This window comes from Macaca mulatta, chromosome 8 (genome assembly GCF_049350105.2).
Source record: "Macaca mulatta isolate MMU2019108-1 chromosome 8, T2T-MMU8v2.0, whole genome shotgun sequence".
In the NCBI taxonomy this organism is placed as follows: domain Eukaryota; kingdom Metazoa; phylum Chordata; class Mammalia; order Primates; family Cercopithecidae; genus Macaca; species Macaca mulatta.
The window spans coordinates 21,045,224-21,057,500 of NC_133413.1; the positions used below are offsets into that span (position 1 = coordinate 21,045,224).

A 12,277-nucleotide genomic window follows, 5' to 3' on the forward strand; every position below is an offset into this window, starting at 1 on the left:
GTCTGAAGTTGGCTACTCACTGGTTGGATCTCTGGGCAAGTTCTTCAATGTTTCTGATCCTCATTCTCTGCACCTGGAAAATGAAAGTAATGATACTATCTAGCTTAGAAGATTGGGGTAATGAACATAAGGTTCCTAGCTATGCTCCTGACTTCAAAACCCTGGAAAGCTTCTCAGCTGCCTAGGAGGGTATCAACTCCATATTACTGAGTGTGGAACGTAAGGTAGAAATTACCCATTAAATTTCACACTCCTAGTAACCCTTCTCCTTCAGATAAATTTTCAGAATGACAAAAAGAACAACAGTGTACATGATGGCTTCATAATCTTTACTGTATTGCCTGTAATAGCCGTCTGATTATATCCAAGCAGCACTAGGGATACCAAGAAGCTTAACAGACACTGCCAGATACACAATTGTATGTGAGGAACTGTGTGTTGAATGCTAATAACTAAACACCTACCGTATGCCTGATGCACCCGAAGTGCTTCAAACATATGAACCCATTTAATCTTTAAAACAATTGCATGATATACAAGGGATTGAATCCATCACGCTGAATGAGGAGATTGAGGTACGAATACATCTAGCGACTCCTTTAAATTAAAGATCCTGTAAATTGCAAGAGAAATAACTGGAATCTGAACCCAGGTTGTTTGGCTGGAAAAACCATGATATCAACTACTCTACTGAGCTGAACCTTGATTATATAAAATTAGGTGAGAGGATTTTTCCTGAAACAAAAACATTAGTAAAATGAGATTCTGGGTAGCTATTTTCCTAGGCCTGATCTTCATCACTGATGTGGAAAGGGGCAGTCAACCACATTTACAAATACAAAGAGGGGCTAGGAAGTCGATGACCGCAGAAAAAAGAGCCCAGGGAGCCCAGGTATGTCACTTGGAGGCAATGATGTGTTGATATAATATTTAACAATGGGCCAGGCCTAGGGACCCAGGGGTTGTGAGGATGGCTGATTGGCAGCCATTTGCCAGTTGCCAGAGTCCATGGTGTAAATACTCCCACCATGGTGTATTTCACGCTACAACCCAGTCAACATGGAGTGAGCACTGGGAAGAAATGCTCAAAACTGGCTCCCACCAAGTTGTACCAGTACGCCATTGCCTGAAGGAGACCCCCAGTGTATTAGAGAGCCCAGCTCAGGAAGATAACCTGTGCTGGTCACTGGGCAGTTTAGGGATAGGAACAGAGAGAGCACGCAGAGCTGGAAGGGGCCTTAGGCAAGCTCAAGACTCACTGCTTCCTCAGCAGCATCCTTGAGAATGTGCAATGTGACTGGGTTCTTGAAACCACTGTTCTGGTACAGCTTTCCTTTGCTAAGTTTAAATTCCAACCTCCTAATTCTAATGTTTTCGTGGGACCTTCTACCATCCTTCTTTTCTGTATGTCTTGGGCAGGCAATGGGGGTATTCTCCTCTAGCATGTTGCTAAAGAGGGCCTCTACCCTTTGATAAAACTGTTTTACCTGAATAAGCTTTAAAAAGAAATACCATAGTTTAATATTATGCTGTTCCGTCTCCTCATCAGCTACTCTCTGCAACTTTAAAAAACCCAATTCGTAACTGCACAGCCATAAAAAAGAACAAAATAATGTCTTTTGCAGCAACATGGATGGAACCGGAGACTATTAGCCTGAACAAATTAACACAAGAACAGAAAACCAAACACTGCATGTTTTCACTTCTAAGTAGGAGCTAAATGATAAGAACCCATGAACACAAAGAAGGGAACAAAAGACACCAGGGCCTACTTGAAGGTGGACTGTGGGAGGAGGGCGAGCATTGAAAAATACGTACTGCACTTATTACCTGGATGACCAAAGAATCTGCACAGCAGACCCCCGCAACACACATTTTACCCATGTAGTACATCTGCACAGGAACCTCCTAAAAAGTTGGAAAGGAAAAAAATTCTTCACCACTGTCTTGGGCATCTGTGATATGCAATTTAAACAAGTACAAAAATGGCTGATGAGCCCACAGAGTGCGGCCTGGATGGGGCCACCAGTGAGACACCTAGACCCACCCAGTGCCACAGTCAGAACATTGGATTGCCACCACCAGCCTTGTTAGAAATGCATCCTTCTGACTGGGAGGATATGGGCAAGAGCGTGCAGGTCACTCAGCACAAATCCAGCAGAACCACGGCAGAGACAGGCCAAACACATGTCCTCAAGTCACTAGTATCATCAGAGCATATGAAAAAAAAATACACATGTTTGAGACCAGGTCTCACTCTTACCCAGGCTGGAGTGCAGTGGTGCAATCAGGGCTCACTGCAGCCTCAACCTCCTGGACTCAAGTGATCCTCCCACCACAGCCTCTTGAGTATCTGGGACTACAGGTGTGCACCACACCTAATTTTGTATTTTTTTCTAGAGACAGGGTCTCACTATGTTGCCCAGGCTGGTCTCAGACTCCCAGGCTCAAGTGATCCTCCCACCTTGGCCTCCCAAAGTGCTGGGATTACAGGCATTAACCACAGTGCCCAGCCACACATGACGATACTAAGCACAGAGTTGAAAGGGGCCTTGGAAATCATTTCTCAATTTCCTCTAATGAAAACAGACAAGTTAATGTATAAATAATTCAAGTTTTTCATTATGGTTCTCTTCTCCCTCTAGCCCAGTGATTCTTAACCAGGGGTGATTTCCCCTCAAAGGACTTTTGAGCATGACTGGAGACAATTTGGTTGTCAAAACTGGGTAGGAGATGCTCCTGGCCTCTAGTGGGTATAGGCTAGGGGTGTGGTTAAACATCCCACAGGATAGAAGACAGCCCCCCACAGCAAAGAGTTACCTTGTCTAACATGTCAGTAGTACCAAAGCTGAGAAACCCTGGTCCATGCACGATACACTGTTTCCAAAAACGAAACAAAATGGCATTCTTACTCCACAAGGCAGTCATATCCACAAATCATATTTTATTAGCTGTGCAATACCACTTTCCATTCATGGCCTGTGTTTTAATTGAATTTTATAAACTACCGGTACAAATCAATACAATGCATTTTTAACACACCAACAGCTTGAATGTTCTTGAAGCTTTTAAACAATGAGTTTACTGTGGGCAAACAGAAGGCAAGGACTCAAACAGATAATTAGCTCATGCATCTGGTGCTGGCTAATAATTTTCACATGAATGTAGAAACCACTCTATGTGAACTGTATTCATTTTTAAAAAATAGTTTGAAACGGTAATAAAATGCAATTTTCAGAAGCATCTTGGTGATCGAGTAGAACTGCTTAATTTAAAAACGAATTAAGTTACTTCCACCCGGCTTGGGGTGGATGAACATGTAGCAAAAACTTCCATCCCACTAGATTCTGGCAGATGGACTGATCTTTCACAAAATATATATATATGTATTTTCTCCATTTCTTCTTATGGAAGCCAGAAGCCAGGAGGAGCACCCTGCTTTGAAAAGAGATTGTTTGGTTCACACGGTATACTTTGGTTTATTTAAACAGGTAAGAAAGCGGTCCCCACTTCTGAGGGGAAAATGTGGTTTCTGACTTTTAGTTACATCACAATATCACCAGTCTGAATGAGTTTCCTTTTCTGTAAAGCATCAAGTGTCATTTTGCTTTCCTCCAGTGTTCAGTTGCTCCTCTTCGAAAACACTCTTCAGATAAAGTATCTGTATATCTCCATCAGTACAAACCATTCCTTCCCTATGTCTCCAGGCCTGACACTCAGTGCCGGACTGAATCAGCATTTGGCATGTCCTCGGATACAGGATCAGTTTGATGCTTTGAACTGAAAGTTCTCAAACTGCATCTAAAAGTATCTTCTTTAAAAATATAAAAATGTAGGCTAACTTGTGCTCTCTTGTAAGGCTTGCAAAGTGGTAAATAAGCAGACTAACTCACAAGCGAAAAAAAAGTGCATTTTTAAATAAAAGAAACAAACGGAGACAGTTAAAAGGACAACCAAAAAGATAAGCAGATTATGTTTGATTAATCTTGGGAAAAAAAATAACACGATATTTACGGTTTCTTTTCTGGTCCATTTGATTTTGCTTAATGTACTCACTAGGATCATAATAAGCACATCTCCTCTTCTGCCTTCTGATATTTTAGCACTGCTAGAAACAAGAGCCCTGCTGATAGGCTCATTCATATGAGGAGAAATATGCTTGCCTTTCATGCTAATGAACTTTTTACAAGACTGCTCTTAAATCATGAATATTTCAGTGAGCACACAAAACAATAGGTATCAGTTTGCTGTAAACACCATCAAAACCTCCACACCATTAGGCTTATAATCTCACAAGCATTCTGCCTTTGTCAGACACTTCGCAGGGTGCTACTGGGCTAGTTTTGCAGGCAAAGTGGAGATTTTGATTTCTGTTGTAAAAAGCCAAACAGAGAGAAATTGGAGGCTCTCTCGTCTCTGACCCACGGGTCCAGTTCTTTTGTCGTCCTTTATGGAAGTCTTTTCTTTGTTGCAGCCACTTTCAGTAATTGCAAAAGGAAAGAGAGAGTGTCTCCCCCCATCCATCTCTGGGAGTTCATGTTTTTTTGCTACTTGTCTTCTGTTTCTGTTTGCGAAGGTGAGCCTCTATCTCGTGCCTGAACACCAGCATGCCCAGCTGGCCGTGGGACGCCTCGTTCATGGCTTTGGACTGCATGCACATCTTGTACTGCTCAGGGGACAGCTCGTCCACGCAGCGCTTCTCATGCCAGAGGTGGAAGAGTCCTCGCACGGGCGTCCGCACCACTATGAGGTTGCTGTGGAGATATTTGCGATAAAGGTGCACGTCCTCTCCGCCCCAGCCTTTGATGTCCAGATCAAACCCACCTGTCGGGAGAGAACACACTGTTCAATCACACTGCACTGGTCTGTTTTGCTTCCCTGAGTTACAACAAGCACAAACTTTTCATTGAGACATGACTGAGGGGATGTGTGCTTCACTACCACCCCCCCAAGGTATGAGAGTGTCCACCTGGGTCAGAGGCCCTGGGAATTTCCCAACAAAGACGGCTTTCATGGCAGACAGCACCGATTTCTTGAGATGACAGGACCTCCAACAAAATTCCAAGCGTTTGCCTGCACTCGAGAGTTATCAGCCATGCTCATGAATAGCCCCAACCTTGTGGTTAATAGGTACAAAAATAAGATCTAGTATTCGGTAGTACAATAAGATGACTTATTGTGATTATGAATTAGCTATTGTTAACAATTTATTGTATATTTAAAAATAACGAGAAGAGGGATAAATATGATAAATATTTGAGATGATGGGTACCTCCAAGGACCCTGATGTGATGATTACACATTGTATGCCTGTATCAAAACGTTACACATGCCCCATAAATACTATTTTGTACCCGTAACAATTAAAAATAGAGGTTTTGTTAAAAAAAAAAAAAAAAAAAAAAGAGCTTCTACAGCATCCCCACTTCTCAGCTTGGAACCTCTGAATGCAAATTCTTGTGCTTCTGTTAAGATGTGGCCTTCTCCTGCCATCGCAAACAGAGAAGAAACGAGGGGCTTGCAGTACGACCGAGTGTAAGAGGGTCTCAGCATGAAGAAGTCACATCCCACCAAAGCACTATGCATTTCACAGGCTGAAGGGGTCACATGGGATTCCATCATAGGCTGGTGAAATCAGTCATCTTAAAGGGACTGGCCTCACAGTCAGTCCTGAAGTTCTACTCAAAGAAAAATCTCATGTCACTATGTAATAAACTCCTTCATAAAGCCAGTAATGGTCTGTTGAAGTCTCGCTTCGGTAAATTGAGATGCCTCACACCTTTTCTTAACCTAAACCCCACCAGGTCCCAAATGGAACCAATGAAGCCCTGGCCTCTTTTGGTCCTTGTTCCCATCTCACCTAGAAGGATGGACTTCACTCTCATGAGAAATAGTGAAGTGATTCTCAACACCTTTTCTCAGACCTTCTCCTGCAGCTTTGGTTCCTGCACACCCCAAGCTGTGCTGCCCTGATCAAGGCCATCACTGGAACCCCAAAGGGGGCTCAGGCCCGGGGAAGCTTACAACCAAATCACCCACGGGCTGTGTGTCCGAGTGACTGTGACCCCTCCATGGTGGGCAGGCAAAGAACGGTATGTGATTATGAATCGGCCGTCCAGAATTTGTGTCCTGGTTCCCTTAGAAGCTGCCATTTAACCTCTCTTGATTTTTGGTTCTTTATGCTTAAATGAAGGCAGGTATCATAACAAACTAAGACAAATAAAGGTGGTGCCTGGTTAACTGCAATTGATTTATTATCGTTGTTATTATAACTTTATCAATACAAGGTGCACAAGTAAACTTGAAAGTAAGTCAAAAACTGCAAAGGATAGAGTCTAAATGTGACTCAAAGTTTCTGAGGTCATGGCAATGGCTTACTGAGAATGGCACCCTTCTCAGCCTGCTGTGCCCACTTTTAGCTACATCTGTCTTTAGGAGAATCCAGTATATTCTAAATCCAAATTTGATAAATATAGGCATCAACACAAAATAATCTTTCCCTATGCAAAGAGCAAGGAAACAGAATTTCTTGAAATGAAAATCTTCAGAAAAATGTTTATTTTGAGACAGAGTCTCACTCTGTCACCCAGGCTGGAGTACAGTGGCACAATCTCAGCTTACTGCAACCTCCACCGCCTGGGTTCAAGCAATTCTCCTGTCTCAGCCTCCTGAGTAGCTGAAACTACAGGCATGCACCACCATGCCCAGTTAACTTTTGTCTCTTTTTTTTTTTTTTGAGATAGAGTCTCGCTCTGTTACCCAGGCTGGAATGCAGTGGCACGATCTCGGCCCATTGCAACCTCTGCCTCTTGAGTTCAAGAGATTCTTCTGCCTCAGCCTTCTGAGTAGCTGGGACTACAGGCACCCGCCACCACACCTGGCTAATTTTTGTATTTTTAGTAGAGATGGGGTTTCACCATATTGGCCAGGCTGGTCTCGAACTCCTGACCTCGTGATTCACCTGCTTCAGCCTCCCAAAGTGCTAGGACTACAGGCCTGAGCCACCACATTCAGCCAAGAAAAAATTTTAAATGTCCATTTTGGAAAGCTGATTTGCACATAACCATTTAGGAATATTTCTCTCAGAGATATCCAAGAATTCCTGCTGTTAGCTGCTGAGTGTCTGCAGGGCACCCACCACTCAGACTGGCATCCCAGGTGCTCTGCTCCTTCCAACAAGACTTGACTTCAACTTTTTTTTTTTTTTTTTAAATCTTTAACCTGGTGATTTCCTTGGGGGTTCTGTAGTCCTTGTAGTTCACATCATCTCTGAACAAAACAATCCTGGGGCTACCCCTCATCCCTGATTTTAAAATGAGTAGCTTTAGGCCTTGGACCTGAGGAGGAGTTGCCTAGAAGCCAGCGAGACCAGCAGCTCGTGAGTGGCATGGAGATGGGACATTCCATGCCACCCTGAGGGCAGGGTCCCCCTGACTCCATCCTAGCTCTGGGCCCAGTCTGAGCCCCTGCACCTGAGATCAAGGGTTCTGGACTGTTCATTCATAACCAGCTCATGCATAATCCGCAACTCTATCCCTTCCAAGATCCAAGAGTCAGTATCACTATGGGAAGGTGGGGTGGCCTTTCCAAGGGGGACAGGAGGCCTCTATTCTCATCCTGACTCTGCCTCTCACCTGCTGTGAGGCCTGGGAGGGTCTCTTTGCCTTTGACAGGTTTGGTCTCCTCACCTGGATCCCAAGGGCCTTTCCTCTCTGTGGTCTAGAAACCCACAGGCACGTGCATGTGCATGTATGAGTGTGTGTGCATGTGCCTATTTGTGTATGAATTGTGTGCGCATGCAGACATTTGTGTATATGAATTGTGTGTGTGCATGCGGACACTTGTGTATATGAATTGTGTGTGTGTGTGTTTGTCTGTGTGTGTATTGACAGCAACTGCACATTCAGTCACAGCTTAAAGTGACATTTGGAATTTTGAAGGTTAGCAGATAGAAATTTGGGTCTTTTCGAGTATGCGTTTTCCCCCAATTCCCCTATTTCCCTCATACCCTTACTGGGAGGCTTAGGATGTTCTACAGGAGATGGCAGAGTAGCCAGGACCCTGCTGGGAGAAGGTAGTGGAAGACTTGCTGCAAAGCTGCCTGGATGCAACAAGCAGCCTTTAATCTCAGATTATGTGTCTTATTTGGGGTGACTGAGAGGTGCTAGTGGAGATTACAGGGGCTAAAATGCTGCCCACTACCAAGCCCCGTCTTGGTCCAGCCCTGAGTCTATGACATGAGGAACAGCATTTCATTTTTTTTTTTTTTTGTAGTGATTCTCTTTAGGAGAATTGTTATGTTGTCCACATTGGTCTTGAACTCCTGGCCTCAAGTGATCCTCTCTCCTCCAGCCTGCCAAAGCACTGGGATTGTAAGTGTGAGCCACTGCACCTAATCTGGAATAGCATTTTTTTATTTTATTTTAAGGCAATGGTACCACCTTCCCTACCAGACTCCTTGGAAACCCGACTTGATTCCTTTAAGGTCTGCACAGGCCAGTGGCCTCTGGGTGGCAGTAGAGATGCAGATTTGTCCTACCTATATTGATGAAGTCCGACCGATACTGACACGTCATCCCAAATCCAAAGTCTCTCCAAAATCCAGTTTCCTTCTTTATGACCTGCAAGAAAAGCACTGTCATTTGAGGGGGAAGTTTAGGGTGGACAAAAATAGAATGTTCAAAAACTCCTGTGAGCCATCGTGGAGTGTGGAGCCTATCCCATCACTGATAAACAGCCTCAACTGGTGCAGCAAACACAGATGGATTTGAGTCCTTGCAGACAGTCAGGAACACAGTGCACACACCAGTCCCAAAACAAGGCCTTGTGATTTTTGGCACCTCTGGCTGGAATGTTTCTAGGGCATAGGTATGAAAACACACACACACACACACACACACACACACACACACACACACACACACACACACACAATCAAAAACAAACTGGGAGAGCCAGTTTTTGAGCAGTGCCGTGGAAAAGCCACCTACGTGCCTGGCCCCACACCCGTGCCAGTGAGAACTGGAGGCTTGGGCCCCTCACACAAGCCTGGGCAGCAAGCCAGCAAAGGGCTCAGGAAGTTGAGAAAAGGGATAGAGAACAACTCGGAATTCAGCTGCCCTGGCACAGTCCACACACAGGACTCCCTCGGGGAATAAAAAGAAGTATCTGAGACACTTCAGTATGTTACCAGCTCTCCAACTCTGCTAACTCTCGCTTGCTGAGGAAAAGGCACTAGAAGTCCAGGCTCTGAAGACAGACTCCGTCCATTCATCTTCACGCTATTTTAAAACCAAACTGCTCCCAAAAGCATCTACCGTGGTGCCAGCCTGCAGGGCTGTGGAGAGGGCATCCAGGCACTGCCCAGTCTCTTACTCTGCAAGTAAATTTCCAATATATTTGCTGAAACAGCAAGGCTTTTTAAAACTGCATGTGTACATAAATATATATATATACACACACACACATATATACACACACACATACATATTCAGCTGAGAGAACTCTGGCAACAGTTTTGCGATCTTAGGTGTTTTACGTAATTCATTCTTGCAGTTAACATGGGATGAAAATGATCCCATGATGTGATGAAAGGACATCCCCACATCCCGTCCTCTGGGGAAAGGCAGAGAGGGCGGCAGCAGGTTCCTCCTTCCCCACCTGGATTTCTATAGTTTTTGTTGCGGACATCTGGTTCTGTTCATCGCTAATTAAACACGGTACATGATGGGGGAGAAGTATCAGAGTCTTGGCCCGGTGTGACCACTGACTGGCTTTTTCATTTCAGGCAGGCTCCTTCACTTCTTCATGAATCTATTTTTTTCCCCCTTATAAAATGTGGGGGTTGAGCTCACTCATCCCCCCTTAGGTGTCTTTCAGCTTTCACATCCAAGTGTTTATCACATCTTCCCTCTTCCTGAAGTTTCACCACAGGCTAATTATATTTGATAAATGGCTTGCAGAAGGGCTGATGAATCTTAAACGTTCTTTAATTTTGTAATGTATGAAACTCTTACTTTCACTACAATCTACAGGTAGATGTCACTTCTACGATGTCACTTACATTCCACGGGGAATGGGGACCTGCTGCCACCCTCTCCTGCAAGCATCAGGACTGCCCAAGGAAAGTAAGGACCAAGAGAGGTTCTGTTGGTTCAAGTTATCCCCAGCAAGTATTCTCCAGTTCTACTTCAGAATACAGGACCGTTATACGGCATCTACCAAATGACAAGACAATTTCATTAGTATCAACTGGAAAGATTTTGCAAGGCATGAAAGTCTGGAGAAGTCTCCAAGGAGTAATTTTTTTAAAAATGGACTTTGTTCCATCCCTGCCTTACCAGGTACACAGTTTCTGTTGCAGCAAATGGACTAATATTCCTTCTGCTGGCAACCTAGACAAGTTCCCTAAGCTTATGGGTAAAAATGGAGTCAAAGAGAAGTGCCAGTATCCAATCTTCAAATATTTGGCTGGGGTACACATGGAATTTAAAAAGGAATGCCCCAAACAGGAAAGACAATTGGCCAAGCCTTGGGAAGGAAGACAAGACGGAGGCATCCAGGGAATCTGGGCTGCATTGATGTAGGGCCTTTCAAGGTTGAACAAGGTGAAGGGTGGCCCTCACATGGGAACAGCGTGATGGAGGCAATCTGGCTTATGAGCCGGGGAGCGAGCTGTGTAAACATTTATTAAAGTCGGTTTGGAAGCTGGCAAGCCACAGAAAGCCACTATCTGAACAGCTTGTTGAAATTTAGCCCTTTGTGGAAACCCATTTGGTCATGCCCACAGCATGTAATTTCAGGGCAAGACGGAGTTCCCTTCGTCGAGGTTCCACCACCCACAGCTGTGCTGGGCCACTAACTGGAAGGACGCCCTCAATGGCAGTCTGGCAGGAGTGTGTGCCCTCCAGTGCACATCCGATTACATCATGTTCCCACATGAAGCCCTGCACGTGAGGTTCCCTAATCCTCAGCCATCTCATTTCTTCTTATCCTTCTGCCCTATATAAGGCCCATTTCCCCACCCCACCCCCGCCCCTGGATTCTCCATGCTCACAGGTCTCCAAGGCCAGATACTTGCAGTCTCTCCTGCTTGGGTCACCCTCTCCCCACTCACCACTAAGCTGTGCTCCAATGTCACTAGTCAGAGTGGTCGTCCTGACCCTCCTGGCCCGTGTTATGCACCTGCTACCCTAATGCCACTTGCTGCACTGTCACCCTGGTTTATTTTCTCTGTAACAATTCTGGCTTCTGAAATTATCCTGTTGATGCATCTGCTTCTCTGTTTGCCGACTACTTCAGTCACCAGCCCTGGTGAATGTAAGCTCAGGACTTGTTCTTGTTCACGGTTACATCTTCAGCACCCAGAACAATGTCCAGCACACAGCAAGTCCTCAGTAAATACTTCCTCAATGAATGAACCAAGAGCAGTCCTAGGGCAGAGATGGTTCCAAGCCAGTGGAAACAGACACGCTGCAAGATGCTCGCCAGCAAGTGGCCCAGCAGAGGCCTGGGAAATGCAATGGTGAGAACCTCTCAGAATTCTGTGGCTCTGGACCAAGACACAAAAATGTTTTCACCTCCCTGGGGTCTAAGGCGGAGCGTGTGACTTCTTAGAAACCTTGCTGCAAGTTGTGAGAAGCTCCACCATTCTGTTCGAGCATTGACAAGTGATGCACCGATGATGTCGGCTACAACAGAGGAGGAAGGAACCCTAAGATAAAGAGGAGACTTTAAAAGAAAAAACATCTCTTCCTCCTGTTCTGGATTTCACTGATTTGTTTTCAAGTGCTATCCTCATTTATTTATATATTTATTTACTTTTTGAGATGGAGTCTTGCTCTGTTGCCCTGGCTGGAGTGCAATGGTGCGACCTTGGCTCACTGCAACCTCTGCCTCCTGGGTTCAAGCAATTCTCATGTCTCAGCCTCCCGAGTAGCTGGGATTACAGGCACGCACCACCATGCCTGGCTACATTTTTTATATTTTTAGTAAAGAAGGGGTTTTGCCATGTTGGCCAGGCTGGTCTCGAACTCCTGACCTCAGGTGATCCACCTGCCTCAGCCTCTTAAAGTGCTACGATTACAGGCATGAGCCACTGCACCCAGCCTGCTATCCTCATTTTCTAAAATGTCCTCTGATAGCTGGACTCCTCTCAACTCTCTCTGCAGCACCCGCTCCCTCCCCACCTGAGATCCCAGCAGAGCACTGCAGGGCATGAATACACTACAAAAGGACAGTTGTCAGCCCTGCTCTCTCACAGGAAGTTTCCAGAGCC

General features: G+C 45.1%; 1 protein-coding gene across 2 annotated transcripts in view; it reads right to left on the minus strand.

The window, feature by feature from the left end:
• Window positions 1-2,931: 2,931 nt before the first annotated feature.
• CSGALNACT1 (chondroitin sulfate N-acetylgalactosaminyltransferase 1) overlaps window positions 2,932-12,277 on the minus strand; it is a 103,136-nt gene continuing 93,790 nt past the window's right edge. Inside the window, 2 exon segments of one of the 2 annotated variants that reach the window (NM_001261473.1) lie at window positions 2,932-4,824; window positions 8,540-8,621. In NM_001261473.1, the coding sequence (NP_001248402.1) occupies window positions 4,535-4,824; window positions 8,540-8,621 (372 nt within the window). In that variant the 3' untranslated portion in view covers window positions 2,932-4,534. 2 annotated transcript variants of the gene reach the window in all.